Consider the following 21,420-nt stretch of genomic DNA (forward strand, 5'->3'; position numbering starts at 1 on the left):
GTGCCTCACACTGATGTAGCTTATTCTCCTTCCTGTAGGTTAACAGCTATAGCAGAATAACTGTGACACCAGCAGAAATGCAGAGGCAGCATGATCTAGTAGCCAGGGCACTGAACTGGGAGCCAGGATGCCTGGGTTCTGTTTTTGGCTCTACCACTGTCCTGTTGGGTGACCATAGACACATCCCCACTGTGCATTTCTGGTCTGTCTAGCCATAGGCTCTTCAGGCCAGGGGCCGTCTCTCAATCTGTCTGTGTCCAACACCCAGCAGAACAGGGCCTTGATCTCTAGTCACCACAATGAAAATAAAGAGGGGGCAGCATGGGGGACAATTGTGCTGTACCTGTCCTGCAGATCAATAGAGCAGTCAGTCTGGCACCATTCACCAGCGAGGAGAAATAAACAAACCAACCTCCCCACAGGTGGTTCTCTGTGGCTTCTAACTCAGCCTGAGATGGGACACCCACCCTGGCCCTTCACAGCTCTGCACAGGGCAGGCATGAGATGTTGGCTGAGCCTTTTTAATTTCAAGTTTCTTTCTACTTCAGTGCCTGATTTTGAAGAAGAAATTGGCTGCGGGATCTGGAGGTTAAGAGCTGCAATAAAAGGCAATTTTTAAGATTTGTCAGTTTTGCTGCTTAATCATCTGGACGTTGTCCCTTTGAATAAGGGATCCTGAATTCTTGGGGAAATGTTGAAAGGCACCATGAGCTCATCAGGCACTTACCATATGTTCCATATCTCATCATAAACATTGCAGCCACCAGCAGAGCCCCAGCTATTGCTCCTGCTATGGGAGTTGCAATACTGCCTGGCAGAGTTTATTTTCAGGATGCTTTATAGTCTGTACAACACCCCTATATGGCAGGGAGGTGAGCAGTGCGATCACACCATCTTATACACAGGGAAACTGAGGCAAGGGAGAATGAATGACTTGCTCAAAGCCACAGCAGGGATTGGTGTCAGGAATTAGGAGCCTGTGGTTCAAACCCAGGCCTACCTTTATGGGGAGGCACTGGGCATGCTGCCACGCCAGCTCTGCCCCACAGATGCACAAGGGCCTGCTCCCAGCATGGAGCAGGGTTTGTGTAATTTTTTTGAACCCTCCTCCCTGCTGTCTCATGCCAGCAGGGGGAGCTGGGCTCCTGCCTTCTCCTGTGTGCATCCAGAGCAGACTTCACTTAGGTTCTGCCGCTGCTGCTTTCCAGGCCAGTCAGCTCTGCTTGTTTCACCACAGAGGGCTCTGCAAGGCGCATTCCATCTCCCTCCAGCTTCCCCCACCTCCAGATGACGCCAGAGAGAGGAGGAAGATACTGGAGTTGGGGAGGCAGTGGAGGGCTGCTGGATAGCTGGGGGGTGCTTACGGTTGCCAATTGTCTAATTGCACAAACCCAAACACCCTTGCCCCACCCCTTCCCCAAGGCCCTGCCCCTGCTCACTCCATCCCCCCTCCTTCTGTTGCTTACTGTCCCCCACCTTCATTAATTTTCATTGGGCTGGGGCAGGGGATTGGGATGCGGGAGGGAGTGCGGGTTCTGGGCTGGAGCTGAGGGGTTCAGAGTGTGGGAGGGCACTCCAGGTTGAGACTGGGCAGGAGATTGGGGTGTGTGTGAGGGGGGCGGGGGGGGCTAGGGTTGCAGGCTCCAGCCAGGCAGAGCTTACTTTAAGAGGGCTCCCGAAAGCGGCAGCATGTCCCTGAGGCTCCTAGACTCAGGGGCAGCCAGGGGGCTCTGCCCTTGCCTGCAGTCACTGCCCTTGCGGCTCCCATTGGCAATGATTCCTGGCCAATGGGAGCTGTGGATTTGGAGCTCAGGGCAGGGGAAGCATGCAAAGACCCCCTGGCCACCCCTGCACCTAGGAGCCGCAGGATCCTGCTGGCTGCTTCTGCGAGCCACATGGAGCCAGGGCAGGCAGATAACCTGCCTTAGCTTCACTGTGCCACTGACTGAACTTCTGGCCTGTTAAAATCTCCTGGAGTGCTTTCAATAGCAACCAGGAGATTGAGGCTGATTCCAGGAGAGTCCCAGCCAATCCGGGAAGGTTTGCAACCCTAGTGGATGCTGTATTGCTGATTGGAGAGGGGTTGTGGAATAGGGAGCTGTGTGTAGGAGGGACGCTTCATTATTGGGGGCTTGTGGAGGGCTCTGGAGTGTCAGAAAGAGCAGGCACTTACCACCATGCGGTTAAGGGACACCCAGCAGTCTTCAGGGAAGTCCTGCAGCATGGGCACCAGGAACTGAAGGCAGCCATCCCAGTGACACAGCAGCAGCATCATTCCAATCAGGTTCACGATCCGCACCACCGCGCTCGCCAGGTCATAGGTCATGTGGAATATCTGCAGGGGCCAGGATGGAGACGATTCACACCCAGCGCATCAGCCAACCAATACAACCAGCAGACAGAGAGCTCCAAGCCAGGGAGCCACAACAAAACAAAGGCAGCCCAAGACAAGGTTGGGTCAATTCTCCACGGGCAGATCAGTGGTTAAATACAAAACATTAGGGCAAGTCAGAAAACAGGATTAAAAAAAAACCCCACCAAATATACCCACCCCCTCCCATTTTTCACTCAAATTTCACTTGGATTTAAATTTTTCAGTCTGCTTTACAAAATAAATCGCATAGCTTCTCTTCAGCATTTCACTGGCATGTTACGTCTCTCCAGGGAGCAGTCCAACTTTGATATCCCCCCAGTTTTGAAAATAGATTGTAAGTCCCACAGGGCAGGGACTCTCTCTGTGTTTGTACATTGGAGGCATGTGCCAGCATTCTCTCACATGCAGCAGCCTTAAACCAGCCAGAGCTCTCCACTGAAAAATTCAGCAGATCTTGTCTCCTGTCCAGCTGTCCCCTCTGCCCTTGTCCTTACATGGAGGAGGGCAGGCTGGTGAAGAGGAGGGGGCATGGCATAGTTTGGCTATACAGAGTTGGGCTACCATCTTCTGCTGGTATGCAGAGTCTTACTCTTCATAGGTCCATTTAGAACCAGAGGGCTCAGCAGCCCTGAATCAGGGAGTTGTAGTTGGTTCTCTGCAGCCACCATTCTCCATTACAAGGAGGGGCAACGTATTTTCCCCCATTGTACTAATCATAAGCAGAATATATTCAGAAGTCCACGTATCATGTGATCAAGGCAGGGTGCAGACTGACATATGCCCCATAGAGTACAGCCCAGTGGGGACACTTTGCTTTATTGCTAGGGAGAACTGGCATTCTGAAAACACTGGCGTTTGTCTCGCTAGGGACATCCAACCTAGATGGAACTACTATAAGGTGGGTGCAAAACTGGTTGGAAAACCATTCCCAGAGAGTAGTTATCAGTGGCTCATGGCGGAAGGCTGTAACAAGTGGGGTCCCACAGGGATCAGTTCTGGGTCTGGTTCTGTTCAGTATCGTCATCAATGGTTTAGATCAGAGGTGGGCAAACTACGGCCCACAGGACCTTCCTGCCTGGCCCCTGAGCTCCCGGGCAGAGAGGCTAGTCCCCGGTCCTTCTCCTAGTGTCCCTCCTCCCCCACAGCCACGCTGCACCACCAGCGCTCTAGGCGGCATGGCAGACTCTGGCCAGGCCCCGCGGCTGTGAGCTTCTGCTGCTCCGAGTGGCATGGTAAAGGAACGGGGAGTAGGGGGGTTGGATAAGGGGCAGGGTGTCCCAGGGGGGCAGCTAGGGAGCAGTTGGATGGAGCAGAGGTTGGGGGGGCAGGCAGGGGACAAGGAGTGGGAGGGGATTGGATGGGTTGGAAGTTCTGAGTGGGGGCAGTCAGGGGGCAGGGGCCAGGCTGTTTGGGGAGGCACAGCCTTCCCTACCCGGCCCTCCACATAGTTTTGCAAGCCCGATGTGGCCCTTGGACCAAAAAGTTTGCCACCCCGGTTTAGATAATGGTATAGAGAAAGTACATGTATAAAGTTTGTGGACGATACCAAGCTGGGAGGGGTTGCAAGTGCTTTGGAGGATAGGAATAAAATTCAAAATGATCTGGACAAACTGGAGGAACGATATGAAGTAAATAGGATGAAATTCAATAAGGAAAAATGCAAAGTACTCCATTTAGGAAGGAGCAATCAGTTGCACACATACAAAAATGACTGCCTAGGAAGGAGTACTATGGAAAGGGATCTGGAGGTCATAGTGGATCACAAGCTAAAAATGAGTCAACAGTGTAACGCTGTTACAAAAAAAGCAAAAATTATTCTGGGATGCATTAGGAATATCGTAAGCAAAACATGAGAAGTAGTTCTTCCGCTCTACTCTGCGCTGATTAGGCCTCAGTTGGAGTATTGTGTCCAGTTCTGGGTGCCACATTTCAGGAAGGATGTGGACAAATTGGAGAAAGTACAAAGAAGAGTGACAAAAATTGATTAAAGGTCTAGAAAACATGACCTATGAGGGAAAATTGAAAAAATTGGGTTTGTTTAGTCTGGAAAAGAGAAGACTGAGAGGGACATAACAACAGTTTTCAAGTACATAAAAGTTTGTTACAAGGAGGAGGAAGAAAAATTGTTTTTCTTAACCTCTAAGGCTAGGACAAGAAGCAATGGGCTTAAATTGCAGCAAGGGAGGTTTAGGTTGGACATTGGCAAAAACTCCTGAACTGTCAGGGTGGTTAAGCTCTGGAATAAATTGCCGAGGGAGGCTGTGGAATCTCCATCACTGGAGATTTTTAAGAGCAGATTAGACAAACACCTGTCAGGAATGGTGTAGATAATACTTAATCCTGCCACGAGGCAGGGGACTGGACTAGATGACCACTTGAGGTCCCTTCCAGTTCTATGATTCTTTATTAATGGCCTGTTTTGTCGCAATAGCTGAACCCCTCTGTTGTGGATCACTGTGGGTGGAGAGGTGTGCACACTCCTGCACAAGTGTAACTGGGGGAAGTTCCCTCTTTAAAGGAAGGGCTGTAAGTTACATGTGACACATAGCACACAGAGCATCCCAAGGTTCCCTGCACCTTTAATACAGACGTGCAGCTCAGGAAGACTACAAATCCCAGCATGCCACAATCCAATTGAACAAAAAGCCTGTTTGGATCAAGATGGAGCAGTTTGTGTTGGACCCTGTAGTCCCCATGGGATGCATCTTCACATTACAATAAATCTGTTGCATTTGAGGTGCCTGGCAAGTTGTTAGGGTTGCTAACTTTCTAATCACAAAAAAACAAACACTCCTTCCCCGCCCCATCCCTTCCCCAAGGCCCTGCCCTGCCCCACCCTTTCTCCCCATGTTCTGAAGGGTTGCCATAGCGATTTGTGCCAGTGCAAGGACGGAGGCACAACAGACAAATATTGCCTAGCCCTGCCTGCTCATCGCATCTCGGTGCCTTGGCCAGGGAAATCCTGAACACCGCTGCCCATGTGAAGCAATGCTGCTGTGGCTAGAGGAGGAATGACACATGTGAGTGAAGTATGTAGACCCATTGCTGTCAGCTGCTTCCCACCAAATGTATCCTGGCTGCCCCTCATCATGAGGAGACCTTTCCCTTCCCCATGTTGGGGATCCAGGCACAGCCTGGCTGTTTCACAGATCAGCCCACAAGCTATTCACACAACTTCTTAGTTTGATTTTAATTGAGTGCCAAGGAACCTAAGGGGCTGAATGTTCCCATGTGAGTCAGGCAAAGCACAGACAGGACTTGGGCAGCACAAAGGAGACGCATTCCGGACAAGCATGTCTCTGGTTACTCAATGTACCCCACAGTTCTCCCCAAGCACCTTGCATCTGGACTTCTCCCAGCCCTGGGCTCCCCATACAACTCTGCCAATGTGGCTCAGTCCTAATCCATAGCCCCCTTGCTATTTCAGTGCTCAGTCCCCCACTCCTCATAGCTCTGCCGACACACCTGACTCCTGACCAAAACACACCTCAGTCCTCACTCATGTGGTCTCTTGTAACCCTATGGTTCTATGAATCAGTGATTTGTACCCCTGCTATTCCAGTACTGGGCTCCCTTCACAGCTCTGTTGATGCCACCACGCCCCCCCCCCCCACCCAGAGCTCTGCCAAAGGGGTCTCTATCCTGAGGTGCAGCACCCCCTGCTATTACACTGTTGGGATTTTCCTGGGGAAAAGGCTACCACACAATCCTATTGAACATTTGACCTCTGGTACCACCTAACCCAGCTTTCTCACATGGCACTTGGCCAAGCTGGGTTGAGAAATTGATGCAACCCCTCATGTAAGATGGAGAAGTAATTTTCAGTTAATTAACAGGAACCACTAACTATAATAATTAATAATGTAGAGCTACTCATATGCTGTACTCTGAAAACATTTAGCACTAGAGCAACGCTGTCCACTCACACATCTCTGTTACTTCATTAGGCTAAGTGACGGGTTTGTATGAAGAAAGAACCAACCCAAACCATCACCATCAAATTTAAGCTGACCATGGGACTTAGAAGACCCAGGTTCAATTCCCCGCTCCATGACAGATTTCCTTGGGAAAATCCCTTAGGCCTAGATCCTCAGAGGTGTTTAGGCACTTATGTTCCATTGGTTTCAATCCTTGGAGGATCCAGGCCTTAGTCTTCCTGGGCCTCAGTTCCCCATCTGTACAATCGGGCAATAGCTCGGCCCTACTTTACAGGACTGTTGTGAGGATAAATTAAAGGCGCTCAGATACTGCAGCAATGTGGCCAGGTAAGTAGGGAAGTAGAAAGGCAGACAGCTTGGTTAACTGTTCTAAACCCCATTGTTTACCCAGCTTCCTCGGCTTACAGGGTGCAGCAGAAAACAGAGCCAAAATAGCATGAGAGGCCACCAAACAGCATTTCCAAGCAAGATGGACCCAGAATCCTGAGTGAAAGGCTGTGGTAGGAAATCCAGCTCTGTTTGGCTGGCTCAGCAGGTTAGTATGACAGCTGAGCAAATCCTTCAGAAAGAATCATTTGACTGGTTTCATCTCTTCTTCTGTCGCAGAAACGATCACCTCGAGTCCAGAGTATTGAAATGACAACTGAGGGCTATGCTTGTGCTTGGGGCAATGATCTGTGAAAGGGGCCATGAGTGGATATGTGTCAATGGAGAGTTTTAGTGAGTTAATGACATTTCCTCTCCTATGTATCTGCACTCTCACATTTCATCAGGGTTCTAGTAATAATTCCCTCCCTAGGAGCCCTGCCCACAGGGACAGTGTCTGGAACTGCCTTTTTTCTTTGAACATAGAAAGATAGAAAATCAAAAGCCTGGGGAAATGGACGTCTTAGGGGATTTGGAAAGAGATACAAAGCTTTTCACCCCCTAGCTGGGGATTTGGCCCTATTCCAGCTAGGGATGCAAAGCTTTCACCATCTGATGTATGTTCAGCAGCCTGCGTGAACTGAGTTGGGAACCTCAGCCTAGTTCTTAATGGACAGGTGTCCCCATGACAAGCTGCTGTCTTTGTTCGTGGCATGAACTGACCCCCTTGGCTGGCAGTCCCAGGAAAGGGGGCCAAAAGCTGAATGGGCCACATAGAGTGAATTGCCATCCCCAGGGCTGTTGCCACTATCTGGACAGACAGCCCCAGTCTGCAGGGCAGTCAGTTCAGTATCTTCCCCCTGTTGAAATAAATTCACTTTCAGACATTAAGAAAAAATGAGGAACCTGCACTCTGAGGAGCAGAGACGTAGCCACAGGGGTGTGTGGTGGATGGCCTTCGTCTGAGCAGATAGCCCTGCTGTAATTTTGCCCCATGTCATGGGGAATACGGGTTCCAAACACTCACCAGAGAGCTCCTAACCTGGTCTCTCACCTAGCACTGTGCCTTGCTGCCCTGCAGCATCCCCCATTCCACCCCGCTTGTGCATGAGAGATGGGGAAGGAGTGTCCGAAAGTAAATTGCACAGGGACATGAGCAGTGATTGGTACTTGTCTGGCTTTTGTCATTATGGAAGGGAAGGGAAGAGTGCTAATTACCAGTCCTGTGCTGGGTGCTACTGGAGCTCCCTAGCTCCCTGGGAGTTGGTCACACAGTCGGTCTTTCATCTGCTTGCCATTTGAGTGATTGGGGTTTGGCAAAAGCGGTGGTGTCCTGTACTCAACCTCAAAACCTTTGTTTCAGGAAAGAGGCAAGCGGTGACACTGGCTGACAGCACTGAGGGCTTCACCTCAGAAACCAGGCTGATTGTCCACAAATGGCTGTGACTTGTGAATCACTGTTATGAAGTCTGCCCTACACTCCCAGTCCAGGGAACGATAAAGCTTCCTGGCAGGCCAGCAGCAGGAAGGACTGTGAACACCACAGCCAGACTGAACCCTTTCCCAGTAAACCAGCCTCTAGTTGTGGATGTGCCTTAGAACCCCCTCTGCATCTAATGGGATATCCATCAGACTCCTAGTTGTACATGTTTGAAATCCTGTCAGCACTGACCAGCTCTGTAGAATACATCTCCACTGGCTCCACACCCCTGTAGGATTCCGCTGGGCTGGGTGAAGCCTCAGATGGCCACTAAAGTCAGAGGGCAAAGTAGACTTTAAGGTGACTTAATGGGGCCAGGGGCTCAACCCTCGCTGTGGGATCTAGGCCGTGGCTCCATCACACTGTTTTAACTAAAGGTGTAGTTTTTTAAGTCGGTGCATATCTGAGTGTGGATACTCCAACTGATGTATCAAATGTCAGTATAATTTTTGGTAAAGTATCTATAATTTCAGTTCCTTGAGAATGGTGTTGGCTAAGTAGTTTAAGTGTCCAACATTAATTTATGGTACAAATCCAAAAATACCCCTTTAGAAGAAAACACTTAAGGGTACAGAAATCAAGTCAACAAAAATAATTTTAAAAACCACCCTATGGGACAGAGTTACGGTTGTGCTGTGATTAAATGTGCATTTGATTATTTCTGAAAATAGCATGTTTGTCGATTACGTGGAGAATGTGAGATTTAGGACACTTAACTATTCGTTCCTTTATTTGGGTTTTGCAAATGAAGCGTTAGGAAAATTTTGTGATTTTTTTTCAAGTAGCAAACTTAGCTAGTTTTCTAAACAAAGCTTTTTGTTTCTGGATATACGAGAGTTGAGTGAATCAGGAAAAAAGTTTTCCATAGAGTATTGGCTTGAATTTAAAATTGACTGGACCACTTGTCTGTTGCCCTGCACCTTGCATAGTCATTTAGACTAATGCAGAGTGAATGTAAAATGCTACCACTTTGATCTGATAGCATTTCACTCTTCCTTTGCACTGGTGTCAATGACTATACAAGGATGCAGGACAAAAGACAATCAGACCCAATATGCTTTGCTCATGCTCAATCCACTTTTGGAGTAATAGAGTTTTACACACACAACACCTAAATACTCTTTCATAGTGTATTTTAACTTACATGTGCCAGAATTTGCACCAAAATTTAAATTCAAATTCAAAATGATCTGGACAAAATGGTCTGAAGTAAATAGGATGAAATTCAACAAGGACAAATGCAAAGTACTGCACTTAGGAAGGAACAATCAATGAGTTGGCCACATAAAAAATGGGAAATGACTGCCTAGGAAGGAGTACTGCGGAAAGGAATCTGGGGCTACGTCCAGACTACCTGCCGTATCGGCGGGTAGCAATCGATTGCTTGGGAATCGATTATCGCGTCTCATCTAGACGCGATATATCGATCCCCGAACGCGCTTATATCGATTCCGGAACTTCACCAACCCGAACGGAGTTCTGGAATCGACAGGGGGAGCCGCGGACATCGATCCCGCGCGGTGAGAACGGGTGAGTAATCCAATCTTAGATATTCGACTTCAGCTACGTTATTCACGTAGCTAAAGTTGTGTATCTAAGATCGATTTCCCCCCATAGTGTAGACCAGCCCTGGGAGTCAGAGTGGACCATAAGCTGATGTAAGCAGAGTCAGGATGAGCTCTACCCTGACATCTGGTGGTGAATTATGGGGAGTGTGGAAAGAATCTCAGGGAGTATGGAAAGGAATTCCAGGTATTTGCATTGGCACACCCACCCCACCTAGCATAAGCCCACGGCAGCCTGGGATGGTTATTTTGACAGCTGGGATCCCCAATTTCTTTATTATTGAGGCAGGAGGAAAAAAAATGCGGTCACTCTAATTATGTGAATGAGGAACTATGAGACTGCTTTATGACAGAGATGACTCAACCTCAATTAAGTAGTACTTGCTAGACAAGGGACATGGGTTCCAAAACCCAGTGAATTGAGAGAGGTTGGGGACTGGTGTGTGTACCTGATGGTATGGGCCCCTTTTGAGGGCCTGGAACACCAATTGCACATCCTCCTCTCTCCACTGTTAAAGAGTAGAGCTAATTTTGATTCCATTAGGAGTCCATCTAGAGACTGCTGAGCTGAATTCATGTTGGGCCAATGGTGCAGCAGCACCAGGGCTCCCCTACTAAGAGCTGAAATCACTAAAAGAGCTGAGCTGAGCTGAGATCACTGAGTGCTGTGTTAACTAGTGGGGGAGCCTGAAGACCTATTGCTAAGCGGCTGGCAGAGCGGAGCATGTTGGAGCAGCTCATGGAACAGTGAGTGGAGTGGAGCAGTTTGCAGGGACGGCTGGAGTGGCTCATGAGTCGGCTGGAGGAGCGGCACAACTGGTGTAGTGGAGCTGGTCATGGTGCAGGTTGCAGCAGTACTCCACGGAGAGGTGGAGTAGTTGGCTCTAGCCCACGTAAGGTGCCCCTTAACACCTTGTGTGGGCTTCCCCTCCCCCCATTTCCACCCAGGCTGGGAGTGTGTGTGTAAAACTCTGCAGATAAACTTTTGAACTCTGGGGTGACACTGACCAGAGACTTTTGTGTTGCTGGACTTTGGGGTGATTGGACTTAAGACCCTAAGGGGGAAAGGACATTGCCAGAGGTACTTGGAGGTGGGATTTTTTGCTTATGGTTTGTGTTATAATCCTGTTTGTGGTATTTCTCCAACGTGATGCCACATTGTTTCCCTCCTTTATTAAAAGGAATTTGCTACACTCAGACTCTGTGCTTGCAAGTTGGGAAGTATTGCCTCCTAGAGGCGCCTGGAGGCAGATGGTATGTAAGTGTCCCAGGTCACTGGGTGGAGGCTTGAGCCAGTTATGCATTGTGTTATTGAAACAGAAACCCTGGATATTGAACCCGGCCCTTGTTGCTGCCACCTCAGAGGTGTAGAAGGGTTACACTAAATATGAGTCAACAGTGTAACACATGATAGTTTTCAAGCACATGTTACAAGGAGGAGGGAGAAAAATTGTTCTTAACCTCTGAGATTATGACAAGAAGCAATGGGCTTAAATTGCAGCAAGGGAGGTTTAGGTTGGACATTAGGAAAAAACTTCCTAACTGTCAGGGTGGTTAAGCACTGGAATAAATTGCCTACGGAGGTTGTGGAATCTCCATCACTGGAGATTTTAAGAGCCAGTTAGACACCTGTCAGGGATGGTCTAGATAATACTTATTCCTGCCACGAGTGCAGGGGACTGGACTAGATGACCTCTTGAGGTCCCTGCCACTCCTATGATTTTATGAAAATTGGTGCATTTTACATGTTATCAGACATAGCAGGTGGACAAGGTTCCCTAAGAGCCTCACCAGATCTCTAGTACTGATACAATTAAACAGACCACAAATGTCCAAGCAGTTATTCTGTGTGATTAGTACAAGACAAATTTACCTTTAAACTCCCCCTCCCCCATAGCCCAGTTCTTTTAGGAATGATGCCATAGGTAAGTCCTGTATGACACAGAAAGGGTCAAAAATACTTTTAAAAAAGCTGATGAAAAATACTCCCTCTCTCCTTAAACTGCTTCTTCTCTCCAAGAGATTCAAAGCATCAGTAGCTTTGCTGAGCCTTCTGCCTGATTACAAAAATAATGATCATCCAATCAGGAAACAATAACGATACCATCTGGTCAATCACAGCTAGCTAATAATTAATTTTTGTTCATATGTATTAAGTGTCAAATACTGGCAGTAAATTGGTTGTGATCAAACTACAGATAGAAATAAAACTAGAGGAAAAAGTTAATAGGAACATAAGAACGGCCATACTGGGTCAGACCAAAGGTCCATCTAGACCAGTATCCTGTCTTCCGACAGCGGCCAATGCCAGGTAACCCAGAGGGGATGAACAGAACAGTAATCATCAAATGATCCATGTCCCATTGCCCATTCCCAGCTTCTGGTAAACAGAGGCTAAGGACACCATCCCTGCCCATCCTGGCTAATAACCGTTGATGGAACTGTCCTCCATAAACTTACCTAGCTCTTTTTGGAACCCTGTTATATCTTGGCCTTCACAACATCCTCTGGCACGGAGTTCCACAGGTTGACTGTGCGTTGTGTGAAACAAATACTTCATTTTGTTTGTTTTAAACCTGCTGCCTATTAATTTCATTTGGTGATCCCCTAGTTCTTGTGCTAGGAGAAGGAGTAAATAACACTTCCTTATTTACTTTTTCCGCACCAGTCATGATTTTATAGACCTCGATCATACCCCCCCACCATAGGCATCTCTCTTCCATGTTGAAAAGTCCCAGTCTTATTACTTTCTCCTCATAGGGAAGCCGTTCCATACCCCTAATAATTTGTATTGCCCTTCTCTGAACCTTTTCCAATTCCAATATATCTTTTTTGAGATGGGCTGACCACATCTACACACAGTATTCAAGGTGAGGGCATACAATGGATTTATACAGAGGCAATGTGATATTTTCTGTCTTATTATCTATCCCTTTCTTAATGATTCCCAATACTCTGTTTGCTTTTTTGACTGCCATTGCACATTGAGTGGATGATTTCAGAGAACTATCCACAATGACTCGAAGATCTTTTTCTTGAGCAGTAACAGCTAATTTAGATCCCATCATTTTATATGTATAGCTGGGATTATGTTTTCAATGTGCATTACTTTGCATTTATCAAGATTAAATTTTTCATCTGCCATTTATTGCCTAGTCACCCAGTTTTGTGAGCATCCTTTTTGTAGCTCTTTTGCAGTCGTCCTGGGAACTAACTATCTAAGAAATTTTTAAATATCTTGCAAGTTTGCCACCTCACTGTTTACCCTTTTTCAAGATCATTATGAATATGTTTGAACAGGACTTGGTCCAGTACAGACCCCTGGGGACACCATATTTACCTCTCTCCATTCTGAAAAACTGACCATTTATTCCTACCCTGTTTCCTATCTTTTAACAGTTACAATTTCCAGGAGAGGATCTTCCCTCTTATTCACATGAAGCTTACTTTCCTTAAGAGAACTTGGTGAGGGACCTTTCAAAGGCTTTCTTTGAAAATCTTAGTACGCTATATCTACTGGATCCCCCCATTGTCTACATGCTTGTTGACAAGCGCCCCCCCGCCCCCCGAAGAAATTCCAGTTAGATTGGTGAGGCATGATTCCCTTTACAAAAACCATGTTGTCTCTTCCCAAACAAATTATGTTCATCTAGGTGTCTGACAATTTTATTCTTTTTAGTTTCAACCAGTTTGCCTGGTACTGAAATCAGCCTTACCAGTATGTAATAGCCGGGATCACCTCTGCAGCCCATTTTAAAAATTGGTGTCACATTAGGTATCCTACAGTCATTTGGTACAGAAGCTGATTTAAATGATAGGTTACACACTACAGTTAGTAGTTCTGCAATTTCACATTTGAGTTCCTTCAGAACTCTTGGGTGAATACCATCTGGCCCTGATGACTTATTACTGTTTAGTTTATCAATTTATCAGGTAAATTAATCTACCCAAGAACATTCCAGAAGCAGGGAAAGAGGCTAAAATATCCAAGTAAACCATTCACTGGGAATTATTTGCTTGGCTCTAATGTATATACCTGAATCACGCCCCCACTTCTGGGGAGGAATGCAAGAGTAACACTGCACAGCTTTCACACAGACTTGCTACTGATAGAGGAGCAGCAGAATATCCTGTGTCACCAACATTACATCTGATAGCAGCCTCGATTCCTCTTAGAGGTCTTCCATCCAAACACTGACTAAAGCTTGATCCTGCTTAGCTTGCAAGATCTGACTAGAAAGGACCACAAGCTATGTCTACACTGCAGCTGGAGGTGCAATTGAGCAAGTGTAGACACACCTGAGCTAGCTTTGATTTAGCTCACGGGAACTATCAATAGCAGTGAAGCCACAGCAGCACAGACCAGCCACTTGATTTAGAATCCAGGGTCCCAGACAGGCTTACACAACCCATGCTGCCACAGCTTCACTGTAGCTAGTATTTGCATTAGCTAGATTAATGCTAGCTTGGATACATCTACTCATGCTGCAATCACACCTCTGAGTACAAAGTCTAAGCTGTTGTTGCCCCACACCAATGTTCAAGGTAATGCAACTGCTCAGGGATCATTATTTTTCTCACTTAGAGCTTGTTGTTATATGAGGACAGAGCCTGCTGTTGCCTGCAAAGAAAACACCTTACTTCCTCTTCTCCAAACTTAACAAACATCCCACACAACACTAACAATGACATGCCCTGACTGCTAGTTGACAACAGGATGTGCCAGTGGAAGAGGGGGAAGATCAAACAAGCACCTCCCCATGCTTGGAGATTTTATGAGGTGGCTTTCTGCCAAGGAAGATAAATACTCTCCGGGAATATACAATACTTTATGGACATCAAAACACTGACAAGTAACAAGTACACCTAAGTCACCCACAGCCAAACTCCTTGGCCAGCTAACTTGTACTATGGTGATGGACAACGCATAAGAACCAGGGTGACTAGGATAAATGGCAAAATAATTCACCCTTCAGTGCACTGAGGAACCAGCACACACACTATCCAAAACTCTAATACATTTTATTTTAGCAGCTCCATACAAAAGCTCTCAGTTGTTTTTTCTGCATTTCTTATCCCACCACTGTGCTGACCATCAAATATCCATCAACCTCTCTCATTTACATCCCGCTAAGATTGCTCATTTCCCCCCAGTGAGGTTGCAATTCAAGCTGTGCAAAACCAGACACATTTTACCCTAAAATGTGCATCATTTTGGCCAGTTACCAACCCTCAAGATTGCACAAAATGGCCATTTTTGCCACTAACACACACAAGTTCTGAATTTCAAAGGCACCTGTTACTCACAACGGACCCGTTTTCATTGATCAGAGGCTAATTTGAAGTGGAAAAAAATGTGCAAGAAGGAGTAAGGAGGCTTATTTTCAAGGCTATAACAGTGTGAAGAATTATGTTGCACGTGGAGGGATTATGCTTTGCACAGTGAATGTTCTGTAATACTGTCAGCCAGCATAATTTAACTGTATGGCAGCAAGAGAGATTTACACTAACCTCCAGAGGGAGTTTAATTCTTCATAGACAGCTGGCTTCCAGCAGGACTGATCAGGCTAATGGAGCTTCTTCTCCAGTCGTGAGGTAGGAGTGGGTGGGCAGGAGACAGGACAAAAGCCACCAGAAAACCCAACTAAAAATAAAAAACATTTTTTTCTCTTCTCCTGCAGAGACTCGTGTCTGGTGCAAAATGTTTACAGCAGGAGTAGGTGAAGTAGCAGGACTAATTAGCACCAAAAAAGATAGTGCAAATGGCAGATGTTTATAGATAGATATATAAAACTCAAAAGATCCTGCTTGCACCATGTGTTTGTGCCTCTTAGAGTTCAGGTTGTCATGGCAACTGCCTCCTTTCCCATGCAACCAATCAGACTAGATTTTAATCGTCATCATTTTAAGAACTTTTCTTACCACGACAAACAGAACACAGACAACTCCAGTGACTGGCTTGCTCTTTAATTGTCTTTTCCAAATACCTCTAGGAAAAAGATTCCAGAGTGGATCCTGCTCCCACTGAACTCAAATGTGAGACTTTAGGGAGGAGGCAATGGTTGAAATCTCAGAGAAAGTGTCTGATAAAAGCAACAATAAGGTTGGTGCTAATTTTTTTAGATGTACCATTTCCAAAAGTGATTTAGACACCTAGATGCCCAAACATTTTGTTGACTTTCAATGAGGATTTGGCTCTGAAGTGCCTAGGGGGGGGTCATACTTTTAAAGGTATTTAGGCACCTAAAGATGGAGATGAGACCTAGTGGGACTCTCAAATGGGCCTAAACAGGTTAGGTGCCTAACTCCCATTAGCTGCATCTTCAGGTGCCTAAATCTCTTTAAAAATCTGGCCCTAAGACATTTTTGAAAATGGGAATTAGCCACTTTTGGAAATTTTACTCTGAGTCTAGAAAACGAACACAAAAAGAATCAAAAGTGAGGAATGTCAATCACTTGCAATTAAAAATGAGCACATCCGCTCAGCACTGTGTGAAAAGCCTTACTAAAGTCTAGATTTATCACATCTACTGCTTCCCCCCACCCACTATATCAGTACAGCTGCCAAAGAAGGAAATTAGATTGGTTTGGTATGATTTGTGATTGACACATTTGGGCACCCAACTCCAACTGAAGTGGAAATTGGCCCCTAACCCCCATAAGCCACTCTGAAAATCTAGCCTTAGGTTTTGCTAAAACACTAGTTACAAAACTCAACATATAAATTGGAATGTTTTGGTGGCATTTGAAATTCCAAGAGGCTGTTTTTTTGTTTGGTGGTTTGTTTTTGTTTTTTGGGGGGTGTTGTTTAAACTAGAAATGGGTCCAAGTCTGAACAAAACAAAATTCTGAGGTGTTAGCACCTCAGATGTCGATCTGAATTTTGCACCATGGGTCTATCTTGCACTTAAACCATTCCATGCAGTGCTGGAAACCCAAGCACAACAGCTGCTGCTGGTGCAGAGAATCCGGAAGTGAAACTGACCAGTTTATCTTCTTTGTGGCCAAACTAAGTGCAAGAATTAAACTAACAGCAGAAAGGTGAAAATGAAGGAAAATTGACTTAATTTTTTTTTTCAGTTTTAATATTCTACGAGGAGAATAATTAGTACACAAGGACATTTTGAGTAGAATTTTAAAATATGATTTTCATTTAATCAGTGTCCATCTATTAAAACAGTTCCAAACTTAGCAAGGAATAGATGACTGAAAGATGCATGTTTCTCATCACTTATATGAGGCCTCAGGCAAGTCATAATGTCTCTGCACCTCATCTGTAAAATGGGAGTAATAATACTTTCCTCTCAGCAGTGTTGCAAGGGTTAATGAATATTTATACTCTGTGTGGACTAAGCAAAGTGCTATGTAAATACCAAGTTCTGTTATTCTATATCATTCCTCTTACAGCCACATAAGATGAATTGGTTGAAACTATCATTAAAAACAGAATTATAAAACACTTTCAATAGGTGATTGATCATGGTCTGAAAAGGACTCACTAGCATAACTTTGGCAAAGAAAACACTATGCCTCTCTAACCTATTAGAATGCTTTGAGCAGGTCACGGACGCAGGAGAACCAGATGACATCATTAACATGACATTTCAGAAAGCCTTTGACAAAGTCTATCCCAAGGCTTGGGAAGCTTTGTCACCCTGGGATGCGAGGTAAAGTTCTGTCATGGATTAGCAAGTGGCCAACAGACAGCAAAGAGGAGAAATGAGTGGTCAGTTTTCACCATCACCAAAGATTAACAGCTCCAAGATTCTGTACCATGACCAGTGTTTAATATATTTATCTGTGAAATGGAAAAGGAGTTGAGCAGCAGGATGAGAATGTTTGTAGATGACATAAAATTATTTAGACTAGTCAAGACCGGTGAAAAAGCATGCAGAACTTCAGAGGGGCTTCACAGGGGTCCTGAACAAAGCCTATTGAAATAAATGGAATGATCTCCATTGATTTCAATGGGCTTTTCATCAGACACAAAGCTAGTTAAATTGGCAACACAATGTTAGATAAAACTCAAGGTTGGGAAATGCAAAGTAATGCACATAGGAAGGAATCATTTGAGCTATCCATACACATTACTGGCTTCTAAGTTAACAACACAGGTAAAAGGAGCTGGGTATTGCTGTGGAGAGTGCATTGAAAACCTCTGCTCATTGTGGTCAAAAACGCAAATAGAAGGTTAAGGTGGGGAAGTGTTGTGCCATGACATAAGTCAGTGATCAGTCTCCTTATTCTGGAACACCACATCCTAGCCACCCTGCTTCCAAATCAATACAATAGACATAGGGTTCGAGGTAGGAGATGAAAATGATTAGTTCAGGAAAGACTTTCGCAGGGGGAGTGTAAAATTATGGGGCTGTCTTGTCCAGAGAGGAGGTGACCGAGGGGGCATGACAGTGGTATACAAAACAACAACTAGCACAGAGAAGGGAGGTGAAGCATTCTGATTTACCCTATTTTATAATACAAGAGCAAAGGAACATTGAATCACATTGAAGGATGCCGAATTTAAAAACTGATCAGAGGGGACACTATTTTTCCCACATAATGCACATTTAACCTGTGGTACTCAATGCCACTCAGGTATCACTGATGTTGAGAGCTTGGCAAGATTAAAAAAAAATGACTGGGTAACAAGGACATCCACAGTTATATTAGAAAGTGGTTTTTTTTAAAGGCCTTCCCATCTCAGGGTAGAAGTCAACCTGTAACTGATGGGACTTAGGAAGAAACTTCCCCTGCGGGCACTTTGTTACACCTTCCTTCTAAAGCATTGCTACTGACCTTGACTGGATACTGGACAAGATGAACCATGGGTCTGATCAGTAATGGCCATTCCTATGCTCCTAATTACACCAGTGAAAGAGCATGATCCTGATATCTAATTGCTGACAGCTCGGTATCTAAACAGAAACCCCAAATTGGATCATCAAAGCAACAAAATCAGATCCATAGAAGACACCCTTCAAATAAAAACTAAAACCAAAAACTCAAAGTCCAGATCAGGCTCCAAACAGCCACAACTCTTTATCTCTCTTTCCGTCACACTTTAATTTGCCAGCCTTAGGTAAGGATTCAGTATAGACTTAAAACAGTCTTGAATGTCACATATCAGGGGATTAATACAGCTAGTGGGGTCCAATATAACTCAGTGCTAGACTCAGAGGTCCTGTGCAAGAGCTGTGAACTAGAAAATTAAATAACTCATGCAATATATTCTTGATCAATGAGTGTTTATCACATTTTCCATTCAAATAAGCGAGTGAAGAACATGCACGTTAATCCTGCATTAAGCTCTATGCAAATGTCGAGAGAGAGCGTATGGAAGGGATGTGACCTAAAATAACACAATCCCAAAGGTGAAATGCCCATGCACCTGTTCATCCCCAAACACCCATATTTGCATTTGCAAATCCACATTTCCCCACAGAGATCAGAGCACTGCGTTCCTCCCTGCATGGAATTAAGCAGGCTTAGGAGGGTTTAAGTGCATCCTTTTCTGGTACTTCACTCCCTATAAGAACTTGCTCCAAAGTCCTCATTATTACCGCCCTTTTTAGGAAATCCCTTAACAAATGGCAATTCCCCTGAAGCTGATGTTTACCCTGTGCCTCAAGGGGCAGATTCTGTATTGTATTTCCTAGAGGCACAACACAAATGGCATAGATCACCTTAAGCCACCTTTGCACTGCCTGGATTCTAGGCTGCTGCATTGCTCGTACTGACGTCAATTAGAGTAGCTCAGGGGCTGCTCTAACATATGACAGACTCCTCATGGCGGTGTATGGATGGCATAACAACCCAGAATCCTCACAGTGCACAACAGGCTCCCCCCAGAGCAGTGCACAGGGACCAGAGCAGGAACCACAATCAGCCTTGCTGGATTTATTATTGTTTTAATTAGATTTGTTTTCACACTGACCCTTTGTCAATTTCAGCTATTAATTTTGAAAAGCTGTCAGATTTCCTGTCAACGGAAATGCCTGCAGTTAGTTTGTTTTTAAACACAACAGATGCCATAAATTCCAATTTGCAACATCCGTCCACAGATGCTGTTATTGTGTTACAGTCAATTACATTATGTATTAGTTTAATATATTGCGGCTTATAGCACAAAATCACTCTGCCTGGACAGGTCACATTCTACAAGGAGATGGAGTGCTTCCTTTTAACTCAATCCTCCAGTTAATTAGATTAAAACCTCAGGAACCAAATGCAACTTCCACCCTTCATTTTTTATGCCATTACTGACTGAAGTGCCCTCAAAAGGGTATTGAACTGACAGCCCTGGAGATTTAAATCCTCAGATTAACCATGAAACAGGTGCAGAGCAGACCAGGTAACAAAAGCTGTTCTGGATTCAAACTGTGACTTGGGCGTCACTGTGTAACAGGCCAGATGAGAACAATGACACCTCCCTACCCCTCCAATGCACAGCACAGAGCACTAGGGTGCATGGAAGGTCCCTAAAGGAACTTTATGCCGAGAGCTGGGACAGTTGTAGGCACTGAGTGGGAGCAAGGCTTCAGCCCCCTGCACTCCTGCTTTGCTGTTTCCAACAATACAGGGGCAGGCAAAAAGCAAAGGAACATGACTTGAAGTGCCAAAAGTAAAACAGGCCCTTTCTCTCTCTATCCAAGCCATCACCACCACAGTTTGTGAGTACTCTGCAGTCTGTGAGTTTGTGAGTACTCTGCAGTCTTAACTCTCACAGCATCCCTGGGGGGCAGCGCAGGGCTCTTACCCCATCAGAGAGATTGCCCAGGATCACACAGGAAGATTGTGGAGAAGCAGAGAACTGAACCCATGTCTGCCAAGTCCCAAGCTAGTGCTCTAACTACTGGACTGTCCTTCCTCTCTGCATGCTCAGAGTCAGAGCTCTGGCTAGTGACTAATGACCCAATCTGCAGCAAGCTCAGCAGCTGTGACTCTTATTGCAGCCCCTGGCCCACATGAGAGCTCAGCATTTCTGAAAGTCAGGCCAATAAATAAACCTTATTGCAGGTTATTCCAGTCACTCCAAGCAGTGCTGTCTCTGCAGGACTGAGTGAGCTGGATTTCCTTTCTTCCTTCTTCTTCATCATCAGGAATGTTACTGAATTCCAGTCGCTGCTGAGCAAGCAAATCTACTAAAGACAATGGGATGTAGCTAAAGGCCTGATTTGCCCTGAAAAACTTTGATTAACAGTTGACAATATGCAAAGATGAAAAAAACCAGCTTGACTCTCAGATCCCCTGCTGTCTGCAAGGCTGGTATTTTATAGAATCATAGAATATCAGGGTTGGAAGGGACACCTCAGGAGGTCATCTAGTCCAAACTCCTGCTCAAAGCAGGACCAATTCCCAACTAAATCATCCCAGCCAGGGCTTTGTCAAGCCTGGCCTTAAAAACCCCTAAAGGAGGAGATTCCACCACCTCCCTAGGTAACACATTCCAATGCTTTACCACCCTCCTAGTCAAAAAGTTTTTCCTAATATCCAACCTAAACCTCCCACCCTGCAACTTGAGACCATTACTCCTTGTTCTATCATCTCGTACCACTGAGAACAGTCTAGATCCATCCTCTTTGGAACCCCCTTTCAGGTAGTTGAAAGCAGCTATCAAATCCGCCCTCATTCTTCTCTTCTGCAGACTAAACAATCCCAGTTCCCTCAGCCTCTCTTCATAAGTCATGTGCTCCAGCC

General features: G+C 45.6%; 1 protein-coding gene across 1 annotated transcript in view; it reads right to left on the reverse strand.

Moving 5' to 3' along the window:
- The window catches only part of HCN4 (hyperpolarization activated cyclic nucleotide gated potassium channel 4), a 161,108-nt gene that overhangs the window by 62,747 nt on the left and 76,941 nt on the right, over positions 1–21,420 (reverse strand). The window contains exon 3 of the mRNA XM_032789147.2: positions 2,174–2,335. Within this exon, the coding sequence (XP_032645038.1) occupies positions 2,174–2,335 (162 nt within the window). The remainder of the gene's footprint in view (positions 1–2,173; positions 2,336–21,420) is intronic.

This window comes from Chelonoidis abingdonii, chromosome 9 (genome assembly GCF_003597395.2).
Source record: "Chelonoidis abingdonii isolate Lonesome George chromosome 9, CheloAbing_2.0, whole genome shotgun sequence".
NCBI classification, from domain to species: domain Eukaryota; kingdom Metazoa; phylum Chordata; order Testudines; family Testudinidae; genus Chelonoidis; species Chelonoidis abingdonii.